The sequence below is a fragment of the Phacochoerus africanus genome, chromosome 14 (genome assembly GCF_016906955.1).
Source record: "Phacochoerus africanus isolate WHEZ1 chromosome 14, ROS_Pafr_v1, whole genome shotgun sequence".
NCBI classification, from domain to species: domain Eukaryota; kingdom Metazoa; phylum Chordata; class Mammalia; order Artiodactyla; family Suidae; genus Phacochoerus; species Phacochoerus africanus.
In genome coordinates this window covers 38,283,197-38,306,955 of record NC_062557.1, presented here as the reverse complement: position 1 = coordinate 38,306,955, position 23,759 = coordinate 38,283,197, and the positions used below count along the sequence as shown (strand labels likewise).

General features: G+C 41.2%; 1 protein-coding gene across 1 annotated transcript in view; it reads right to left on the bottom strand.

Moving 5' to 3' along the window:
* The window catches only part of AATF (apoptosis antagonizing transcription factor), a 104,002-nt gene that overhangs the window by 13,304 nt on the left and 66,939 nt on the right, over nt 1-23,759 (bottom strand). Inside the window, exons 9-11 of the mRNA XM_047757567.1 lie at nt 20,427-20,494; nt 18,532-18,612; nt 10,171-10,242 (exon numbers count right to left, since the gene is read on the bottom strand). Of these exons, the coding sequence (XP_047613523.1) occupies nt 10,171-10,242; nt 18,532-18,612; nt 20,427-20,494 (221 nt within the window). The remainder of the gene's footprint in view (nt 1-10,170; nt 10,243-18,531; nt 18,613-20,426; nt 20,495-23,759) is intronic.

Sequence of the window (23,759 nt, the reverse complement as noted above, 5' to 3'; positions counted from 1 at the left end):
GCCAGATTCTTTTTTTTTTTGTCTTTTTTTTGCCTTTTCTAGGGCTGCTTCCCGCAGCATATGGAGGTTCCCAGGCTAGGGGTCTAATCAGAGCTGCAGCCACCGGCTTACGCCAGAGCCACAGCAACGTGGGATCCGAGCCACATCTGCGACCTACACCACAGCTCACAGCAACGCCGGATCCTTAACCCACTGAGCAAGGCCAGGGATCAAACCCGCAACCTCATGGTTCCCAGTCAGATTGTTAACCACTGTGCCACGACGGGAACTCCAGCAATGTCAGATTCTTAACCCACTTGAGTGAGGCCAAGGGTCGAACCTGAATCCTCATGGACACTATGTCAGGTTTTTAACCCGCTGAGTCACAACGGGAACACCAATGTCTCAGTATTCTTATTGTAAAGATATCAATCACTTCAGTGGTTTCTTATAAGGATTGAACGAAAATATACATGAAGAGTTTAGTACAGTGTCTGACATATAGTAAATGCTCAATAAGTGTCACTTCACTACCAATCAGAAAAAGGGTATCAGACTCAGGGTGGATAAATCATAGCAAAGGAACACATTTAAAAGCTAGGATGAAAAAAAAAAAAAAAAGTATGGAGTTCCCGTCGTGGCGCAGTGGTTAACGAATCCGACTAGGAACCATGAGGTTGCGGGTTCGGTCCCTGCCCTTGCTCAGTGGGTTAACGATCCAGCGTTGCTGTGAGCTGTGGTGTAGGTTGCAGACGCGGCTCGGATCCCGTGTTGCTGTGGTTCTGGTGTAGGCCAGCGGCTACAGCTCTGATTCGACCCCTAGCCTGGGAACCTCCATATGCCACGGGAGCGGCCCTAGAAACGGCAAAAAGACCAAAAAAAATAAATAAATCAAAATAAATTAAAAAAATAAAAAAATAAAAAATAAAAGCTAGGATGATCCGCACAGCTTAGCAACCCAGGCTGCTCAGGCGGCCCCGTGATGGCTGTGGGAAAGACATCAATAATATGGATGGATGACATCTGAATTCAGGTGACAAATATTAACTGTTGCCTACTTTCTTACAAGTTACTTCACTGTGACTAACAGAGTATCTATAAGAGAACTGCATTTTAAAAGACAATAATAATAGACTACAAAAACTTAAAAATAATAATTCCTTAAGAGAAACATTTATACCCACTGTAATGAATGTGAAATATCCCTTTGGGAGAAAAACTGGAATCACAATCCTTTGAAGAAATTATGAGGATTTGACTGCAGTTTCTTTCTAAAGTCAAGTAACTCCATTTTGAGAAAAGATTTATCTGTTCAGCACCAACAATCTCTTTCTAGAAAATGTGTTTTTCTCTTGCTACAACCTGCTTGGAACTCGGCGTCAATCTGAGAAGGCAAATTCTCTAAAATTCTAGAAGACTGAACTGCAGGGAATCAGGAAATACAGAGGCAACAAGGGCAGTGATTTCTTTTCAATCCAGCAGGAAAACTCTGGCCCACGAGCCAGGTTTGAACTTGAGGACGTTCCCTCTGTCCTTATCCGCTACGGAAGGAGGAAGGCCTGAGCCCCGGGCTCCGAGCCGGTCCCCATCTGTAATGACGATCAATGGGGGTCCTCTGCCCTCGGCACTGCTGGGGGGCCAAATGCATCACGCCGCCCACCTGAGTATCAACAAGCGAATTATAAACTGTGTCAATCCGAGTTAATGCAAAGCTGTAATCCTCTTTAACAAGAGATCAAATCACTGCCATGAGTTATGTTCATTCTGAAATCTGATAAGGGAGAGAGGGAACCGCTAATAAAAGAGTAATGGGCGCCTTTAATGGTGCTGGGGACAGGCAGCACCAGTGCAAGCAGCGCTCCCGCCCGCTGATTAGATCAATGTGCATATTTGCACCGCCTTGTTTCGCCTGTCAGAACAACCTGTGTCTTTTTGGGAGATAAGAAGCCTCAGAGAAAACATCTGCATTGTCGCCATTCTTGCTGGCAAGTTCTTCCCCAACGAGAAGCGGTCTATGGAGGGTACGTCTGGGTTATTAGCTGATATGCTCTCAGACGCCGAGCAAACTTCATCCGAACACTTTGCCGTGACTCAGTGTGTGGTGTCTAATTTAAGAAAAAGGGGGTGAAGTAGGTAACGGGACATCAAAAACAGTCTAAGTAACCTCTGGGTTGCCAATTAGGGAGAAGAGAATACCGTCAGTAGAGTGGTAGGATGTGCCCACAGTTAGGGTGCAGATCCACACACAAAAGTGGCACGCGGAAGATAAATTGCCTGCACAGATTCTATTATTCCGAGGCATCTCAAGAGCAGCGTGGCAGTGATGTTGACAAAGCACTTTACAAGGCTGGATTACATTTGTACATTTCTAAAACTCCGGATGTAAAACAATAATGTATTTGGTCCTCTGCAGTTATCATTAGCAGATCCTCTCTGCGTTTTTAAAGCCAGCAGCTTTATAAATGGAGTGGGGAAAGTGATTCTTTTATTTGTGGGGAGGGGATGGGGGCTAGAATAAAAATTCTTGCTATTCCTACTGGGAAGGGAATATCTTTACCTTCTTTGCAGAGGAATGGAGTACCAACAAAATGTTGATACTGCTATCATTTCTCTAGTAGGAAAAAAGCTTCTGAGGAGAAGACAATAACCTACCCTTCCAACGACAGCACCAGAATCAGATTTCGTCTAATGACCACTCTCCGAAGCAGCAGTGAGCACAAGGCAAACACCAATTTTCTCAGGCATACACTGCTGCTCAGACCATCCTCTGCTGACAACAAAACCCATGCCAACAGTGCAAGTGGTTCCTGGGGATCCCTTTCCATATCTGGGGGCAGTGGCCAGTTGTGAGGAACACGTCTCGAGCTGTGTCAGAAGTTTTAGAATGTACGTCTCCTACTTGTCACACTGGCATTTTACATATCTGACCTACTCAGCGCAGCAAATGAAAAAGAATGAACTTCTTTAAGCGTCTGCCTCAGAGGGTCCTTCAAAAATACAGGCAAAAACTCAGATGATTATCCTACAACCAACAAATTCTGCATTTTGTTAGAACCATAATAAAAGACCACCTGAAGGGAGTTCCCACTGTGTTGGGTGATAAACCCGACTAGTATCCATGAGGATGCGGGTTCAATCCCTGATCCCGCTCAGTGGGTTGGGGATCCGGCATTGGCGTGAGTTTCAGTGTAGGTCACAGATGTGGCTTGGAGCCCGAGTGGCTGTGGCTGTGGCGTAGGCCGGCAGCTGTAGCTCCTACTAGAACCCTAGCCTGGGAACTTCCATATGCTTCGGGTGCAGCCCTAACAAAGGGGGGAAAAAGATCACCTGAAGTGTTAGTTCATATTCCCTCTGGACTAACAGCACCCTGGGGTTTCGCAGCATGTCAGGTAAGCTCTGTTTCTGAAATGTCCTTGATAAGCTTAGAATAACTTCAGCAGTCAGAGAGGGGAACAGCAATCCTCTAAGTCAGCAAATAACTCACTGGCCTGTTCTTGGTGGTGACAACACGCATAGAGCGGTTCTCTACCGATGGGACAGCAAGCCCCGTGTCCGCCTCAGCCCATGGGGCCACCAACTCTCTCCACAGCATCACACAGTACTTCCCTCTTTACAAAGAGGAGTCTGAAGGGCAAACAGGAGCTGTTCTGGGAGCCGCTCTGCCCAGTGGCAAGAGTGCCCAAGGGTCCAGCAAAGCCAGTGAATGTTCTTTAGACTCATGGTAATCTCCTCCCCTGCAAGCAAACCCCTAAGAGAGGGGCAACGCGGGGTTTCTCTTCTTGCCTCCCAATAGAAAAGACACCACTACCTTTCTAAAGATCCTTTTTGCAGAGAGGACTTCTTCCAGGAAGGATTATTTTTAATACCCTGTATTAAAGATTTCTGCTCCCTCTCCTGTAATGAGTTCTGTTCCAGTCTCAATTCAATTCCACCAAGTGCAAGTTTTCTGAGCTCAAGCTGGACAAAGGACGTGAGGGATTAAGGACAAGTTAACAGCCCAAGGAGTCCCCCTGCTCCTCTATTCATACTGGATATTAACCCAACACAGGCATGTGTGTGGAACAACAAACTGGACCCGAGAAACAAGTAAAGACAAGAGAATGGCTTCTATCTCCAGACCTGGATAGGAGGAACCACAGGCAGAGTGGCCTCTGGAATAAGAAACCGAAAGGGCTGGAAAACCTGTTGAGCAATTTTTTACCACGATTAAAAAAGGGGAGGGGAGAGCCGGGAAAGAAGCTAACGGGGTGTTCAAAAGCCGGTTTTATCCATATGGTTCACAGGGCAGAAGCCTTAAGGGCAAGATCTTTCATTTATGTAATATTTCAACAAAGAAACAATAAGGACCTTCCCACCTCCTCTCTATACTAACGATATATATATATACATTTTTTGATGAACACGCCCTGTTCTGCTGATAAAAGCAATACAAACTCACTGTAAAAACCAAATACTACAAAAATACATACACTAGAAAGTAAAATGTGTCTTCTACCCCGAGCAATTTGTGAAGATTTTAGTGTACACAGTTTCAGAGTTTCTTATTTTTTAGTGACAACCAATACGAATGCATTCTCATGGCAGGAAAGCAGAGCAAAACAGAAGTATGAAAAATGACACCCTCTGTCCCTTCCTCATCCCAGTCCCTTCCACATAGGTAAACATTTTTCTTTTTTCTGTTTTTCTTTTTAGGGCTGCATCTGCGGCTTATGAAAGTTCCTAGGCTAGGGGCTGAATCGGAGCTACAGCTGCTGGCCACAGCCACAGCCACAGCATCCAGGGTATCCGAGCCGTGTCTGTAACCTATACCACAGTTCATGGCAACGCTGGATCCTTTAACCCACTAAGCGAGGCCAGGGATCGAACCTGCAACCTCATGGATACTAGCTGGGCTCCTTACCACTGAGCCACAATGGGAACTTCCGTAAACATTTTAAATATTATTGATGTATGAACTTCCTAGGCATTTTCCTAAACTCTATATAACATGTATGTTTATGTATGTGTACATATATAACCTTAATTTTTATTTTAAAACCATAAATGGATCATGTTACAAGAACTGTTTCTTTTTCTAGTTAACAAAATAACCTGGAGATATTTCCATGACAGTATAATATTTCTTTAAGGTACCATGTTTTTGTCAATCATATATGTCTATTCACTCAAAAGTAGGATTATGATATAGTATTTTGTAGCCTACTTAGTACACTAAACATTACATTAATATACACAGCTCCACTTCCTCCTTTAAGAGCTGCTTATAGCTTCACTGAATGATTTTCTGTGATATATTCAACTAGGTCCCTACTGATGGTCATTTGGGCTGTTTCTTATTTTTCCCCATTATAAACAATGTTACAATAGAGACCCTTGACACACAAAAAAATCTGCCAACCTGCTATTTCCTTAGGTCAATTCCTAGAAGTGGGTTTTTGGGTCAACAGATAAATTTATTTAAAATTTTGAAAAAATATTGCCAAACAGCCCTCCAAAATAATGTTGCCGATTACATTCCCAATAACAGTTATATGAAAGTGTTTCCCCACACCATCAACACTGGGGATTACCAATCATTTAATGTCTTCCACTGTTTTTTGTTTTAGTTTTTGGGTTTTTTTTTTTTTTTTGTCTTTTTGCTATTTCTTGGGCCGCTCCTACGGCATATGGAGGTTCCCAGGCTAGGGGTCTAATCGGAGCTGTGGCCACCAGCCTACGCCAGAGCCACAGCAATGCAGGATCCGAGCCGCGTCTGCAACCTACACCACAGCTCACGGCAACGCCGCCGGATCGTTAACCCACTGAGCAAGGGCAGGGACTGAACCCACAACCTCATGGTTCCTAGTCGGATTCGTTAACCACTGCGCCACGACGGGAACTCCTGTTTTTGTTTTTGTTTTTTTTTTTTGTCTTTTCTAGGGCCACATCCGCAGCATATGCAAGTTCCCAGGGTAGGGGTTTAATTGGAGCTGTAGCCACTGGCCTACATCACAGCCACAGCAATGTAGGATCCGAGCCAGGTCTGAGACCTACACCACAGCTCACGGCAACACCGGATCCTTAACCCAGGGATCGAGTCCAGGGATCGAACCCACAACCTCATGGTTCCTAGTTGGATTCGTTAACCACTGAGCCACGACAGGAACTCCTGTTTTCCACTTTAATAAGAAAAAAAATGAAATCTCATTATTTTAATTTATATTTCTTTGATTAAAGAGATTGACAGTCTTTATGTTTTTGGCCATTTGTGATTTTTCTTTTAAATTTCTAAGTTTGCTTGTTGACATGCTCTACCCATTTTTAAAAAATTTACCATGTTGTATCAGTTTCAGGTGTACAGCAAAATGACTCGGTTTTATTTATATATATACATATCCATTCTTTTTTCCCATATAGGTTATTACAAACTATTGAGTAATTTCCCTGTGCTATACAGTAGGTTATTAATTATCTATTTTATACAGTAGTGTGTATATGTTACTCCCATCCTCCTTATGCCCATTATTTTTACTGGGACATTCTTAGAGATTTCTAAAAATCCTTTTTTATTTATTTATTTTTTTTGCTTTTTAGGGCTGCACCTGCAGCATATGGAGGTTCCCAGGCTAGGGATCTAATTGGAGCTACAGCCGCCGGCCTACACCAAAGCAACAGCAACACAGAATCCAAGCCTTGTCTTCGACCTACACCACAGCTCACGGCAATGCCAGATCCTTAACCCAGGGAGCAAGGCCAGGGATCGAACCCGCAACCTCATGGTTCCTAGTTGGATTCGTTTCTGCTGCGCCATGATGGGAACTCCCTAAAAATCTTTACCTAGCTTATTACACAGTAACATCATATATTGAACTTTTTCTTTCCCGTTTGTCATTTACTTGTAACTTTTTCTTTTTTCTTCCCTTTTAATGGCCACACCTAGTGCATACGGAAGTTCCCAGGCTAGAGGTCGAATCAGAGCTGCCGCTGCCAACCTACACCACAGCCACAGCAACACAGGATCCGAGCTGCCATCTATGACCTATGTCACAGCTCATGGCAGTGCCAGATCCTTAACTCTCTGAGCAAGGCCAGGGATTGAACCCTTGTCCTCATGGATACTAATCAGGTTCTTAACCCACTGAGTCACAACAGAAACTCTTCAATATGACTTTTATGTAGTCAAGTCTACTAATATTTTCCATATGGCTTTTGTCCTTGGTGTCATGCTGAAAAATCCTCTCTCGGAGTTCCCACCGTGGCTCAGTGGTTAACAAATCCAACTAGGAACCACGAGGTTGTGGGTTTGATCCCTGGCCTCCCTCAGTGGGTTAAGGATCCGGCATTGCTGTGGCTCTGGCGTAGGCCGATGGCTACAGCTCTGACTAAATCCTGGCCTGGGAACCTCCATGTGCTGAGGGTGCAGACCTAGAAAAGACAAAAAGAAAAAAAAAAGCCTTTCTCTACCTCAAAATCGCACACACAAAAAATAAATAAATAAATAAATAAGTAAACAAACCTCTATATAAGCACATCAAGAATGACATATCTAACAAGAAGGTCTATCTGCAGAGCACAGGGAACTATATCCAATCTCCTGGGATATATATGTATACCTCAGTCACTTTGCTGTACAGCAGAAATTGGCACATTTGTATATCAACTATAATAAAAAAATAAAAATAAATTTAAAAAAAAAGAATGACATATTTGTAACTTAGTAAAACCAGAACTACTCACTTGGAGGAAACTAGTATGCACTGATACTAAAAGGAAAGTTTCCCATTCCTCGATGTTTTGTGGTGTACAAAGCAGGACATCAAATAGCACAGTACTAGATTATTTCCAATTATGGAATTACCTAAACAAAAACTGCTTTCTTTTTTCTTAAGATAAAGTAACACTACCTACAGGCACACTGGATAATTTAATACCAGAAGCAGAAAGAGCTAATACCTACTTATTCTGTCTATAGTTAGTCCGGCTTATTCAGACTACGGAGCATAAGTGGTAACGCGGCTGCCTGCCTCTACTTCCTTAGGAAACACAACGGGAAGGGAGTGTACTTGGTAAAAACAAACGCGCGGTGCTCCAACTACAAGACTTCTAGTAAGGTCTTTGTGTTGCTAGATCAGCTGGAGAATAATACTGATGATTAGCAATCAGCCCACAAGGGATAGCCTTTTTTCCCATGAACACCTAAGGTCACCGGACTATTTTCCAACAAACACATTCCTGATGCCTCAAGTGCCCACTCTACCTGAAGTGACAGTGTAACAGAGTCATGGCTGATGGGGTATGACAAGTTTGGGAGGGGATTCTGGGACACTTTTACAGTTCAGATAAAAGATAGGTATGGCTGACACCAATCCCTCCCTCTTCTCCCTGCCTGGAATGCATGCTTGATGGCTGAAGCTAGAGCAGCCACCTTGTGACCAGGGGAGACCAATTAATAATCACTGTGTTGAACCAAACTTGCACATCTACCACTTTTCAAGCAAGGAGGGAAATCTTATGGGGTTTAGCAGCAAACTAAATACTCTCAAATAAGAAGGTTAAATGTAGTTTGAGGGATAAAGCTGGCAAAACCCACATATACCTACATTATAACCAATTAATTTCACTTGATAAAGATTTATGTTTAAAAATGTTTAGCACACCATTACAACAAAATTAAAAACAATTTAAAGTTCCAACAATAGCTAAGTAACATTATTAAAAAATTAGTCAAATTTTTAAAATAATTTTAATGATATGAAAATGGTCACAGTGGGAGTTTCCTGGTGGCCTAATGGTTAAGGACTCAGTGTTGCCACTGCTGTGGTTCAGGTGACTGCTGTGGCACCAGATCAATCCCTGGCCTGAGAACTTCTGCATGCTGCAAGGACAGCCAAAAAAACAACAACAACAACAAAAAAAAGACACTCTAGAAGGGAACTCAGGAGTTCCCGTTGTAGCTCAGTGGTTAACGAACCCAACTAGTATCCATGAAGATGCAAGTTTGATCCCTGGCCTCGATCACTGGGTTAAGGATCTGGCATTGCTGAGGCTGTGGTGTAGGCCAGTAGCTATAGCTCCAACTGGATGCCTAGCCTGGGAACCTCCATATGCCACAGGTCCAGCTCTAAAAAGACAAAAAAAGTTAGAAAAATAAAAGAGAACTCAGGGAACTCATAAAGACTGAAAGGAAATATTCTGAGATGTTAAAAGTGGCTATCTCTTGGGTATGGGCATGTGTGTATGTACACACTATTTTCTACCTCTCTAAGCTGAGAGAGCCTAAAAAAAATGACACCCAGAACAATGAGCACCCCAACACCCAGATGTTGGTTTCTAAAAACCACAATCCACTAAAAAGAGTCAGGGCTCCTTGGAGAAAGACAGTCCAGGGCTGGAGTATAAGACGAGCCTAGAATACCTTGTGGCAGATAGTAAGGAAGCAGCACGGAGTGACTGGGGACATCTCAAAAGGACCCAAGCCAGCCTGAAGGGCTTTCCATTCATCTGAGATGATTTTAAGTAAAGATAAATAATGATAGTAAGAGGTTATAATTAATTGAATAAAATAGGAATGTATGAATCTATCCTGATATAAATGAATGGTAAATAAATAAAGGAGAAGGGATATGTCTAGATACATAATACTATAAACATATTACATAGAAGAATGCCAAATAATAAATATAGAGGGAATTATTCTTTAAAAAATGGCTTATCTCCAAACTGTAATGAGTATACATTTTTTCCTGTACACATTTCTACCTTGTTTCAGTTTTATAAAATGAACTCAAAACAAAAAAATCCTCAGTAGCAGCCTGAATAAACACAACGTAATACACATCTCTAGAGCAATCTCTAGAGCCATGTTAAAAAGGCGAGCATATGCATAAAACCCCAAACACAAAGAGCCAGCGTGTGTGCTGTCCTAACCCATGTGTCTGGAGAAGAGCTCAGATGTCCTAGGCATGTGGCTAAAGTTAAAACCAAACAGCAAAAACAAACACAAAACCACCAGAGGCAGCACTGAGATTTATGGACATTCTGTTTGGGTTTTACAGTTACTATGGAAGTGAAGAGATGTGACAAGGATTCTTGCTATGATGCCAATGACAAATGGTTAACTGATAAGAAATGGAAAGGGCGACGGGCTGCAGAACAGGTCAATATCAGGCTGTCATGAAGCCATTTGAGACGTATAATTAATCTATTACTCACCTGGCATCATCATTCATTGTGGTGTGGTCAATGGGCGCCATGAAGCTCAGAAGCTTGCTAAGGACGTGAAATCTAAATAAAGTAGGAAACAAACAGGCAGCAACATCAGCAACTACGAACTTACAAAAGGAAACACATCCTATGAGGTAACAAACTCCAGAATTAATCAGAGGAATAGGTGGCTCCAGAGTGGAACAGGGAACAATTCGTAGGCATGCACCACTCACAACTAGAAAACCCTTTTCCTTAATGCTACAGGAGAAAAGTCTGGTAACAGCACACTATAAATGACAGTGTCCCCATTTCAACACAGGTCCATTTACACCACAGCCCCCCCCCAAAAAGAGGAGATACACCTATGCCTTGAGCAATACACTAACCCTCAAACATCACTCCAGACAACAGACAGTGAGGACCTGACTACCCTATTTCCCCCTCCTCTACACACATCTGATCATTTTTCAGTCTTTAAAGTTACCTACTAGCTGTAGCACAGGTGGTGGTATAACACTCGAATGGAACACCTCATCACCACCACCCCTCACCAGCACTGGGTCAGAAAAGGCTTCCAAAATCACCTTCACTCACTAGCTCCACAGCATCTTTCACTTCCCCCATCTTTTTCTTTTTCTTTTTTCCTTTTCAGCCACACTAGTGGCATATGGAAGTTCCCAGGCCAGGGACTGAATCCAAGCCACAGCTGTGACCTACACCACAGCTGCAGCAGCACCAGATCCTTAACCCACTGCGCTGGGCTGGGGATCGAACCCACACTGCCACAGAGACAACACCAGATACTTAACCCACTGGACCACAGCAGGAACTCCTCACTTCCCTTATCTTTATTTTTTTTTTGTCTTTTGTCTTTTTTGTTGTTGTTGCTATTTCTTGGGCCGCTCTCAGGGCATATGGAGGTTCCCAGGCTAGGGGTCGAATCGGAGCTGTAGCCACCGGCCTACACCAGAGCCACAGCAACGCGGGATCCGAGCCGCGTCTGCAACCTACACCACAGCTCACGGCAACGCCGGATCGTTAACCCACTGAGCATGGGCAGGGACCGAACCCACAACCTCATGGTTCCTAGTCGGATTCGTTAACCACTGCTCCACGACGGGAACTCCACTTCCCTTATCTTTAAATAAGGTTCATAACAAGTCTGATGCCTAGATCTTCAGTCAAGGTATTATGGAAATTTAAGTTCCATCACCTCAATTTTCCACCAATAGAGAAAAAAGGTGTTTTTGTATGAAATGCTTTTAGATCCTCTCTTGAAGGGGGCTGAAAAATATATGACCTTACACAGACCAAATCATACCAAAGAGAATTCAAAGAAGTATCCTTTCCTGTTCAATATGCCTATTATAAAACTCTAACCGAAAAGACTCTTCTTGGGCAAATTACTATATCCACTGATAAAAATATGATACAAATATTTTCACATGCGTAATGTTTTACAGTTTTATTATTATCATCATTATTTTTTGGCTGTGCCTGTAATGTGCAGAAGTTCCTGGGCCAGGGATCAAACTTGAGCCATAGCACTAACAATGCCAGACCCTTAACCCACTGAGCCACTAGGGAACTCCTCTTTTTACAGTTTTAAAAACATGTTTTCACACATCAGAGAATCTGACTATCTACCCTACTACTAACAGCTAAGCCTCCCGAATTCCATTCTTTTTTTAAACAAATGAATTTAAAAGAAAAACAGCGATGAGATTTTTCCCATTACAAGAGTACTAGAAAAATTATCAATTCATTACAGAAAACCTGGAAAACCAACCAACCGAACACACACTAAAAATGCGTATGTAGTCCCTCTACCTACAGATGACTGTTACTAATATTTTGGTTAGTTACATTCATTTTATATAGTAATCCATAGACACACATAATTTTGTATCCTTTTTTTCACTTAGCAGGTCTCAAAAGCTATATACAAAATTCTAGGAGTGGAAGTACCATGACATATTTTCATATTTTGAACACTCATATTGTTTCCAATTCTTCACTTTTTAGAAGATGCAAAAATAAAATAACTGTGCATCATATTTATTTTTTTAAAAAATGTCTGCTATTTCAATTATAAAAAGTAACATAAAATTCTTTTTTTTTGTCTTTTTTTTTTGCCATTTCTTGGGCCATACCCACAGCACACGAAGGTTCCCAGGATAGGGGTCGAATGGGAGCTGTAGCCACCTGTGAGAGCCACAGCAACACAGGATCCGAGCCTCCTCTGTGACCTACACCACAGCTCACAGTAACACCGGATCCTTAATCCGCTGAGAAAGGCCAGGGATCGAACCCGAAACCTCATGGTTCCTAGTTGGATTCGGATTCGTTAACCACTGAGCCATGACGGGAACTCCAGTAACATAAAATTCTTATAAAAAGAATCCAAATTCAGAAATGCATAGAGAACTGACAAGTCCCCTATAGTCCTATCCCCTAGAAATAAGCGCTGTTAATTAAAACTGCCACATTTGCAGGAGTTCCTATAATGGCTCAGCAGTAACAAACCCAACCAGCATCCATGAGGATGAGGGTTCAATTCCTGGCCCTGCTCAGGATCCAGCATTGCTGCAACCTGTTGTGCAGGTTGCAGACGCAGCTCACATCCCACGTCACTGTGACTATGGCATAGGCCGGCAGCTGCAGCTGACTGAACCCCTACCCTGGAAACTTCCATATGCCGCATGTGCAGCCCTAAAAAACAAAAACAAACAAAAACAATTGTTATATGTGTAGTATTTTCTATACATAAGACAAACATAAACTTAATACTTTTGCATAAAAATGAGATTATATATACTTAATATTCCTCATTATGCTTTTTTCCACTATGTCGTACTCTAGTCTTTTTCACAGCTGCTGTATTCCATTGTGTCAGTATATTGTAATTTATTAAATCTCCTATTGATAGGCATTTACACAGCTTGCCCCTTTTAAAAAAAAAAATTAAACAGTGCTAAAGTGAAGATTCCTACATATAAATTATTGTATATTTACACATTTCTATGGGCTAAACTTTGATATGTGAGATTGCTGGTGAATCGGAAGGTATACATATTTAAAAGTGAAAAACTGAGCAAAATGCCCTCTGAAAGTTTATGTTCATGTATGAGAATGTAATTATTTACGTAACTTTTAAATTTAATTATAAAGCACAAATATGGTTAATAAATAGAGTTTAACACCTTTAGACTTTACCAGACTTCACTGTCCATGTAAAAAAAATGAATACTACTCTTGGCTGTGTCCAGAGACCTGTTTAATTCACTGTCCAAAGACTATGAACTATATATACCCTGTGGTTGTGGTGTCCAATCCGGGGGTCAGGGGCCACATGTGGCTACTGAGCACCTGAAATGTGGCAAATCTGAACTGAGAAGGGCCAAACAGAGATGTGCACCAGATTTTCAAAACTTGGGATAAAAAAATGTAAAAAAATCATTAATCATTTTTAAAACAATAAATTGTTGGAGTTCTCTGCCGTCTCGGCAAGTGAAGGATCCAGCGTTGTCACTGCCATGGCTCAGGTCACTGCTGGGGCACGGGTCGATCCTAGCCCGGGAACTTCTGCATGCCGTGGGAGTGGCTAACTCCTTCCCCCCAAAAAAACAATAAACTGTTGAAATAATATTTTTTTATATATTGCGTTAAATGAAACACAGTAAAATTAAGTTCCCTTATTTCATTTTTTTCCCTTTTTAATTGTGGCTAGTAGAACATTTAAAATTACATATGTAAAGATATTTCCATTGGATGGCACTGCTCCGTGGAATACCTTTACACCTTAATACAATATATTCCACAACTATTAACTGCAAGATGAGACAGGCTTTAAGAAGTAATCAGATTAAAGACGATTTAGTCATCTGTACTTAATACAAATGCATTTCATTTAATTTCAGTGCTACTGAGGTTGGATGCATATTTTGGTATTAAAACACCTTTTACCAACTCTTCTTATATTGAGAAGAGATAAATATAATCTTGTTGTGCAAGAACAGACACAAAACACAGTGTACCTCATTATGAAAGACCTGAGAGTTTAATTCCCCTACATTATGAATTCTGCTAAATCATGATCAAATCCACTTCTTTTTTTATAAGTTATTTTCTAGCATACAACTAGCAAATTGCCATGCTCAACGTGACCAGGATGTTGCCATTGACCTGCTATAATTTAAACAGTTCCATAAGGTAATGGTCATTTTTGCTATGACATTTCTGAAAATCTTCTCTAACCCTATCACAAACAAGAGCAACACTTGCTCAGCGGTGGAACCTATCAGTGATGACAGCGGTACACCCTGCCTGCTCTTCTCGAGGTCTAATTTAAGGAAGTTATTTATGACATTCCCATCTAGCCTGGGCCACCTATTAAATCCTTCACAGCAGAATTCTGATGTAGCCAAGATGTCACTGTGGTGCCTCCTAGGCCCTTGCCAGAGAAACAACTCAATAGCCACAGGTCAGAAGCACGGGCTCTGGAATCAGGCCAATTAGCTCAAATCCCAGTTTGCACTTGTTAGCTCCGCAGCAGTGAGTGAGTTATAGATCTTCTCTGAGCACTTTACATGAATCGGCTAATTCAATCTGCAGAAGAATCCTGCGAGATGTGCCTCTTACTACCGTACTTGGTTCACTGATGAGGAAAAGGAAGCACAGAGCTGTAGAGTAACTCACCTGAGGCTCAAGGCCAGGAGGTGAGAGAGTCAGATTTCAAACCTGGACAGTTTAGCCTCAGAGCCTGTGCTCTTTTCTAGCTCTTCATGTAAACTGCTTTGCAGTGCCTGAGAGTGAGCGTTTTATAAATGGTAGTTATGGCTCCTGCTATAAACAAAGATCACTCTAAATCTGCCCACACAGCACACATTCACAGTCACTAGGAGAGCCGGTGTCTCCTAGGTGAATATGGAATGATAAAACTGCAAAGCGATTCAAAGCCCATGATCTTATTTCTTCCCCTTTTACTTCTTATTTTGCACCAATTTTAGACTTAGAGGAAAGTTGCAAAAACAGTGCCGAGCTCGTGCGAACCCTCACCTGGCTTTCTCTACTGTTAGCAACGTACACAAATATAACATAATTACCAAAATTAGGAAATTAACATCCACGCAACTATTAACTAAACTACAGACCTCATTCAAATTTCACCCATTTTTACCTTTTTCTTTTCCAGGATCCAATCTAGGAACCCCACCCTGCACCTCATTATGGTGTCTCCTTAAAGTCTCCTCCAATCTGCTCAGGCTTCCATGATTTTCAGTGACTCCCTAGAGTCTCAAGTCCAAATCCTTAGCATGACCACGATCCAGCACCTGCTCACTCATGCAGCCTCATCTCCTGCCGTCCCCCATACTCACTTTAAGGTTCAGCCAAAACAAATGAACTGCAGTTCCCGAAATGGACGTGTACACGCCCGAGTCTGTGTTTTGGCAAACCTTATTCTTTTTGGCCTTTCTGTAGGCTGACTCCTCCTAGTCTCCTCGGCGTGAAGGCTGCATCTTACAGAAAGTCTTACCTGACGGGTGTGTGAACTTTACTTTCACGATTATCCAGAAACACATTTACAAGGGACAACATTAGACAGTAAGGTTGCAATTGTCTGGATCCAGCAGCACAATTCTTGTCTTGCTCAAGGGGCACACAACCATAGCTGCCTTAAGAGTTTTCAAACCCATAAACAATACAATATTGCAGAAAGGAATTGTTTGCCTCTTTCAATTCTTTCGAAGAACGTATATTTGCAACAGCAATGAACAACAGATAAACACAAGAGAAACCAAAGAAATTAATTTTCAAATGCTTACTGTGTACCAGACATATACACTTTATTTTAATCCTTAAGTCAAATCTATAAAGTAGGGATTATTATCTCCACTTATTAAGTGAGAAAAGGGAGGCTCAGAGAATAAAGAATAACCAAAATCATATGGCCAGACAGAGTCAGTCTCCTGATGTGAAAACCTGGGCTCCTCCTTCTAGAGAACATTTAAAGCCTCATAAAGCTATTACTTTATTAATTAGCTAATTAATTCACAGTATAGTTGATCTACATTTTTGCTTCTTTATTTTATACACAGCAGTCTGTGTCTCTTAATCTCTGTCCCTCCCTTGCGCTTCCCTCTTCCCCGCTCCCCAATGATATCCACTAGTCTGTTTTCTATATCTGAGTCCGTTTCTGTTTTGTTATATACATTCATTTGTTTTATTTTTTTAGTTTCCAAATAAAAGTGATAACTAGAGTATTTGTCTTTCTCAAAGCTGTAAGTTTTTTTTTGTTTTGTTTTTAGGGACGTACCCATGGCATATGGAGCTTCCCAGGCTAGGGGTGGAATCGGAGCTGTAAACTCCAGCCTACGCCACAACCACAGCAACGCCGGATCCAAGCCGCATCGGCAACCTACACCACAGCTCACGGCAGCGCCAGATCCTTAACCCACTGAGCGAGGCCAGGGATTGAACCCACGTCCTCATGGATCCTAGTTGGGTTTGTTACTGCTGAGCCACGACAGGAACTCCCTCAAAGCTATCATTTTAAAAGCACAGTACTGGAGAAAAATATGATCTCAATATTACAGAACAGGTACTTTACTCGGCCTGGTCAATCATAAAGTACTATCACTAACATTCTTCTTTAAACCTCTATGGTGTCGAGGGGGTGGGGCTGCCGAAGAGAAAGGTACCAAAAGAGGTGTGCGTGAGGCAAGTAAATGAACATCACAGTAAGGGACTGACCCAGTTTGGGAATTATAACAGCAATAATAATGGCAGTACTAATGACAACAAGCACTTAAACAGTGCTTACTCGTACCTGGTGCTGCTCTAAACGCTGTAGATATACTTACTCACTTGATCCTCACAGCAACCCTACAAGTCTGATCCTATTATCATCCCCATTCTACAGATGCAGAAGCCAGCACAGAGCTCTAAGGGTCTTGCTCAAAGCAGCTACTAGTCAGTGTCAAAGCCTGGATTCAAACTCAGGCAGCCAGACTCTTGAGTCCATGCTCCTAATTGGTACACTGAGAACACACTTGGAAAAGTAGGAAGATGTAGAGATTTCGACATGCAAAAAGTTAAACAAATTATAACACTTTAACCTGTGATTTAAGAACAGTGACTTTCAATCAAAAGATGATGAAAAGCTACTTTACACTTCTGCAAAGTTAAAGAAAAATAAGCATTTCCTGATGAGTTCTGTTAAATACTAAAACTAGTTAATTAAAGAAGTGGAATCTGCTTCTCTGAAGATATTTTAAAATGAGATAGATCCACATTTGTCTAAAGGGAATTTAATGACAGGCAGGCTCTAATAAGGACGTGGGATTACCTATCTGCCTAAAACTGTCCTAACACAATGAGTTCAAGATTTTTTTCAATATGCACCTGAATTACAAGTAGTTTCTTTGACATTGAGGCCTCGTGTGAGTGATATTATGTAATATATAAAAATAGCTACAAGGAATCTAAGTCTGAAAGCAGAGCAACCTCACTTCTATTCTTGCTCCTTCTTTTGTCTCCACACTTTTAAGATTCCTTCAAGAGCTCGCAGGGTTGAGGGCTTTCCTACACTCAGAAATTTCTGTTTTCTCATAAAAATCATATTCCTCATCTCACTGAAGTGTTAACAGTCTCTGGAATCCTTCATTTATATCTTTTTAGTACTGGGTACATATATGGCATCATGAAAATGGAACAATATAACCCTACTCATTTTTTTGGGGGGGGGGGACTGCACCTGTGGCATACGTAAGTTCTGGGGCCAGGGATCAAACCTGTGCCACCACAGTGACAATGCCGGATCCTTAACCTACCAGGGAACCAGGGAACTCCCAAAATAATCCTATACTAAAGAAGACTCTGAAATACAATTTTTATATTATTCTAAGGAAATCTTTTTTTTAAAACTAAGGCAATTTCAACTAACTTGTTTTATTTTCCTATTACTACTTGTTCAGAGGAAATACAGTATTATTTAACCCATCCATTCACAACAGGAGAACAAAAAGCAACTGAAACTATCTTTCCATTTCAGAGTGAGAGAAACTGAATCTCCAAAAAGCCTCAAGGAGTTCCCTTGTGGCATCAGGAGGTTAAGGATCTGGCATTGTCACTGCAGGGGCTCAAGTCACTGCTGTGGCATGGGTTTGATCCCTGGCCTGGAAACTTCCACATGCCATAGGCACAGCCAAAAAAAAATATTAATAATAAAGTCTCGAGTAATGTTTTAGTTATTTTTTTGCTCCTTAATAGCAGAATCATCAGAAGAAATAGAAAAATGGTGTAACAACATGCAAGAGAAGAGATAACAAAATACAACATTAACATTTTTTCTAAAAAGTAACTCACCGAAGTTTCCTTCCTTTGCTGGCTTTCCTATCTACTTTCTTGTGGATTTTGCTTCTCAATTTCTGGATTGCAAGCCACTGCCTGGGGAATTCACAAGCAACGTTATGTATCATCACTAACAGAAATAGTTACACGTATTGACAAATTGGAGTTTTTCTCACTAACGACACTGCAGAAAGAAACCAACAACCTACGTCAAATTCCTAAGACAGTCTGAGGCCAAAGCAACTAATCAATTGAAGAGGATTTGTGCAATGGCAAAAACAAACAAACAAACAAAAAAAAAACGGCAGCTGGAAATTCTACAGCAAATTTGGTTAACAATGCTCCTTAGTATTTGGAATTGCTGTGACAAGCACTAAACCTACCAGTCTGCAGGAAAACCCATCAAAATGAGTATGGCTGCTTGGTTTGGCTTTTAATGTTTTAGCTGTGCAGTCCCGTTCTATTACTAATATTGCAACGACTGTTCGGTTTGAATTCTTCAAATCTAATTTTCCCTTTGTTAATACCTAACTGCTTTATCTGGTGCTTTCCACTTTTTTGCTATGTGTTAAGAATGATTCACTACTGGTAGTAGTTCTACATTTTAATTTTCATTTCATCTATAATATTCCAGAATATGTTGCTAAAAGGTAAGGGCTTCTTCCTCCCCAAATATAATCTCAATATGAAGAGCCCCATCAATACCACTGTCACACATTTGAAAAGTTAACAATAATTCTTTACTATCAAATAGTCAGTCCTTAAATTTCCCAGATTATCTCAATTTTACAGTTGATCTGTTTGAATCAGGATCCAAACAAGATTCATACATTCTGTAGTCATTTTAGATTAAAAGAAATTAATTTTTCAAATAAAGGATACTAGGCCAAGAAAATCATAAATTGCTTATATGAATAAATTTGGGGGAAAAAAGGAGAAACAGCAGCAGCTAGTCATCTTACCTGATTTATACAATGAAAACTCAACATCAAAAAAAAAAATCTATGGAAATCCAATTACTGTAATCTTAATATAATCTTAATTACCATAATCTATTTTATTGTAAAGTCAGATAAATGTACAATATAATCACCACTTAAATGCAATTTGCTCTATCACATTAAATTTATAGTGAACAGCTCTCTATAGCATTCCAGAGATATGCAAAATATCAACATCCTATCCTAAAATTCCAATGTTTTACTCACATAAAATTATTTCATCAACACAAATTTTTCACTGCATTCTCAAAGTGCTGCTCTGCCCCAGAATCCCATTCTGACACTTGAAGCTTTTATTTCCTTTCATGCTTTTTGCAAATTATGGCTCATGGCTATTTAAATGTACACTATTCATTAGGTAGCACTCTAAATGTCCTTTTTATTTTCCGACCACAGGGTGAAGCATACACGCAAGAGCCTTCGTTCACTACTTTTCATTCCACCCTGACATCTGGGTAATGCTGCCATGTTTCAGTTCTAATTGTGCTGCAGCTTTCAGTGAAGGGGTGGAGGTCTAAATTAGACCCTCACAGAGCAAGGGACCTGTTGTGCACCATGCCACATCCCGATAGCTGAGGGCACGCGTGTGGGTGGATGCTTTATATCCACTGGTCGGGAGATTGATACAGATATAATCACAGCCCAAACCAGAGAGCGAAGAGCTTAAGAAGGACTTTGCAAAACAAACCTAGAATAAACACATACAGGAATTTTATAATCTCTCATTCAAACTGCACTGAAGGCAATGTAGGATGAACAATTTCCATCACTTTGGCCAGCTCTTGTTATCTTGCTTAACTTTCATAATTATAGGGCCAGTCACTGCCTCAGAGGCAGAATTAAGGAGACTCAGAGGGAGAAACTACCATACAGGCTACTTGTGTGAACAGAAAGATGTATCTCAATTACCTTCCCATGGCCACCTGATCATTGGGATCCAAGGAGCTGGTCTTCCGTTCTATGAGTTCTCGAAGGAGCTAGGGGAAAAAGGAAAGCAAGTGATTTATTTATCATCTCCCAGCACCAACTGACTTTTTTTTTTTTTTTTGGCCTTTTTAGAGCCAAACGCGCAGCATCTGGAAGTTCCCGAGCTAGGGGTCAAATCAGAGCTGTAGCTGCTGGCCTACACCACAGCTCACAGCAACACCAGATCTGAGCTGCATCTGCGATCTACACCACAGCTCATGGCATCACTGGATCCTTAACCCACCGAGCGAGGGATCGAACTGGCGTCCTCATGGATGCTAGTTGGATTCGTTACTGCTGAGTTGGGAACTCCCCAACTGACTTTAAGAGGGCACAGTAGGAATTCTGAATGGCATAGTGACAGCTCTAAAACTACAATCAATAAGGGACAACCCAGCGGCAAGAGCATGACTGAATTCCCATTAACCCTTTCATATTTATACATCTTTAAAAAGGTGGCTATAGCAATCGCAGAGAAGAGAAGTCCATTTGGAAGACTTATTGTACTATAGTTCATTTCAAATGGATCAATGAGTGTGCAACACTCCCTTCGTTGTTTTTATGATTAGTTTTGTCCACCTCATCGATATCAATGGAGAATCTTTAAAAGGTCAGGTGGGAAGGGCTCTGTGGCAAAAGCAAAAAATGCATCAGCTTCTCACCAACAGGATAATGGTACATGGTTAACTTCTGACCTATAACCTCCGGCAGTCAGGAAGGTCTTCCCTAGGCAAAAAGCTTCTATTAGATATAATTAAAAGCGTGGACTTCATTCTCTTGCTTTCCATAGCTGGTGCTCGGCCAGGCTTACTAATAAATGATTTAACCCTATACAACACCAACCCATTCACACATTCACAGCCACAATAATTTTAAGAGGGAACCTAAAGAAAGTCATATGCGCATCCTGAAAATACGACCCAGAGAGCCAGTCTCATCCCCTACAATTAACTCCATGGGAACTCTAAATCACTCTCCTACTCGCCTCTTAACCCTGGGTTGTCCTCCACATGCAATCAAAGCCTACATCTCTTTCACACAGACCAAAGAATTTGCATTGGATCTTTAAGTCCTAGGTGAAGAGAAGCAAGGAATTTAAAGTCAGACATTAAAGGAGGAGAATTTTAAACTACAATAATAAAACTAGATCTCCTCTCTCCCATAAAAGTACTGAATGCAGGGAAACAGCAACAGAGATTAAAATTCCAAAAATCTGAGAGAAATCTAAGAGAAGACACTAAAATAAACTCCTTCCTGCTCATCACCTGTCAATAACACAGGTTTGACTTTAAGACTTGTCTCTTCACAAAAATAAGTCATTATTTTGAAGGTAAAGCAGGGAAGCTATGTAGATAGTTCACCAAGTAAAAGAGCCGAGGTGTGCAGAAGGATAAAGAGAGAGGAATAAACTGGTACGAAAGTAGTTCACTCTCTAATTGTCGTCTGTTTTTGTAAGGAGGCGCTGGAAGAAGTAAAACACATTTGTAAAAATAGTCATTTCCACATAGGATGAATCTTTATTGCAAAAGGGAAAAGGATATCTCAATCGTCAATTAAAAACACCTCCTGTGATGTTTTTTCATTTGCTTATTTTAGACATTATTACTATGGCAATTATGTTTAAAAATGTGGGGACCAGAGGCCTCTGGTTTATTATCACTAGAAAACAGCAAGCTATTTCTCTGCCCTCTTTATCTGATTGACTCCCAACATCTTTCTGGCAGCCAATCTATCAGTTTATCTCCCCTACTTCATCACAGTCACTTCTGGCAGCTAAATACAAGATCCAAATCCAGTGTTACACAGACATACGACACAGTAACCCCATGTTCCACTGCTACTCTGTAAACAGCTGCCCTTAAGGCTCAGTAAAAATGGGCTCTGGTTCCCAGTCAATATCCTGTCAAAAGCAAGGTTGGGTGGCGTAGAGGGAGGAGAGGTTAACAAAAAGCATGGCTTTGTTTTGTTTTGTTTTTAAATAAAGAAGAAGAAAAAGAAAGGAAGAAAAAGGGAACAAGGAAAATAATGGAATGACTACATCTCAGTGCCCTCACCGTATTCCAGTCACATAAGGGGTCAGGGCCACCATCCCTGCTTTTCCTAACAGTGTCTGACCCGGGAGACTGGGGCCATCGTGGCCCCTGGGAGCCAGTGTTCTCGGAAGCTGCCCCAGCAATACAGGGGGCCGCATGACTGCAGTGGGTGCCTTATACCCGTAGCAACACCAAGCCAGTGCAGCATTTACTCTCAAGCACCCCGTGGACTTCACATATTTGGGGTTGCATTTTCACTACCCAACTGGCTTATGCAGCTATTAGTCATTCATGGTTGGGATCAGACTTCTCTTGGCCTAACTAGCCGAGTCTAGTTTCTTCCGTCCAATGCTGCAGAAGACCCTGTTGTATACGAGGCAGGAATAAGAAAGTCGCAAGAAAACACAAGTACACAAACTCATCCTGGAGCTGCCACCTCCCACAGCTCACACTATCACTGGGCTTAAATTTAATTAGGAAAACTGCTTTCGGAAATCTTGCTGGAAAATGAAGTTTTGGGGATACTGCTGAAGAATTTAGTTTTGCTTCTCAGTTAAATTTTAATAGTTTAACCTCATGAACAAACTTTTCCATTAAAATTCAGGTTTCTGTTAGTTATTGGAGCTTTTTATTTCACCAATATTTGTAATTTTCTACACGGTTTGGAAAATGGAGAGTCATATGAAAAATTTTTGTTTCAATCTGTTATAATTTCTCCAGAGTCAATTCAGAAAGGCCTGTTTCTCTAGTTCTAGGGGAAAATCACAGACGTAGCTGGGTTTCCAGGTCAGCCCACAAAAACCTATTTAATCCATAAGAAACACATAGGAGGAGTGGCCCTCACCATACTATTCAGAATCTAATCAGCATGTGTAATACTCTGCCTGGAAAAACGCATGCCAGAATCAGTTAAAAATAGCAGACTGAACACATCAGTCTATCTCGTCTCCCTTTTCAACTCCCCTAAAGGACAGCAGAGGTGTAAAATAAATATACTAACCCCCCCCCAAATTAAAAAAACACATATATTAACCCATAAGACAGAAGAGGAAAGGGAGAACTAATGAGAGTAGATTTTCATAAGATGTTCAAAGACGGTCAGGAGATGACGCAGTAGAAGGAAGTTATCACCCAAGGACCCAGAGGGAAAAAGGTGCGGGAAGAGCTAATTAGGCCCCTGGAATCCACTCTAAGGACAAACTCCTGGAGCCGCAGTTACCCACTACGGCCACGTCTCTCACAA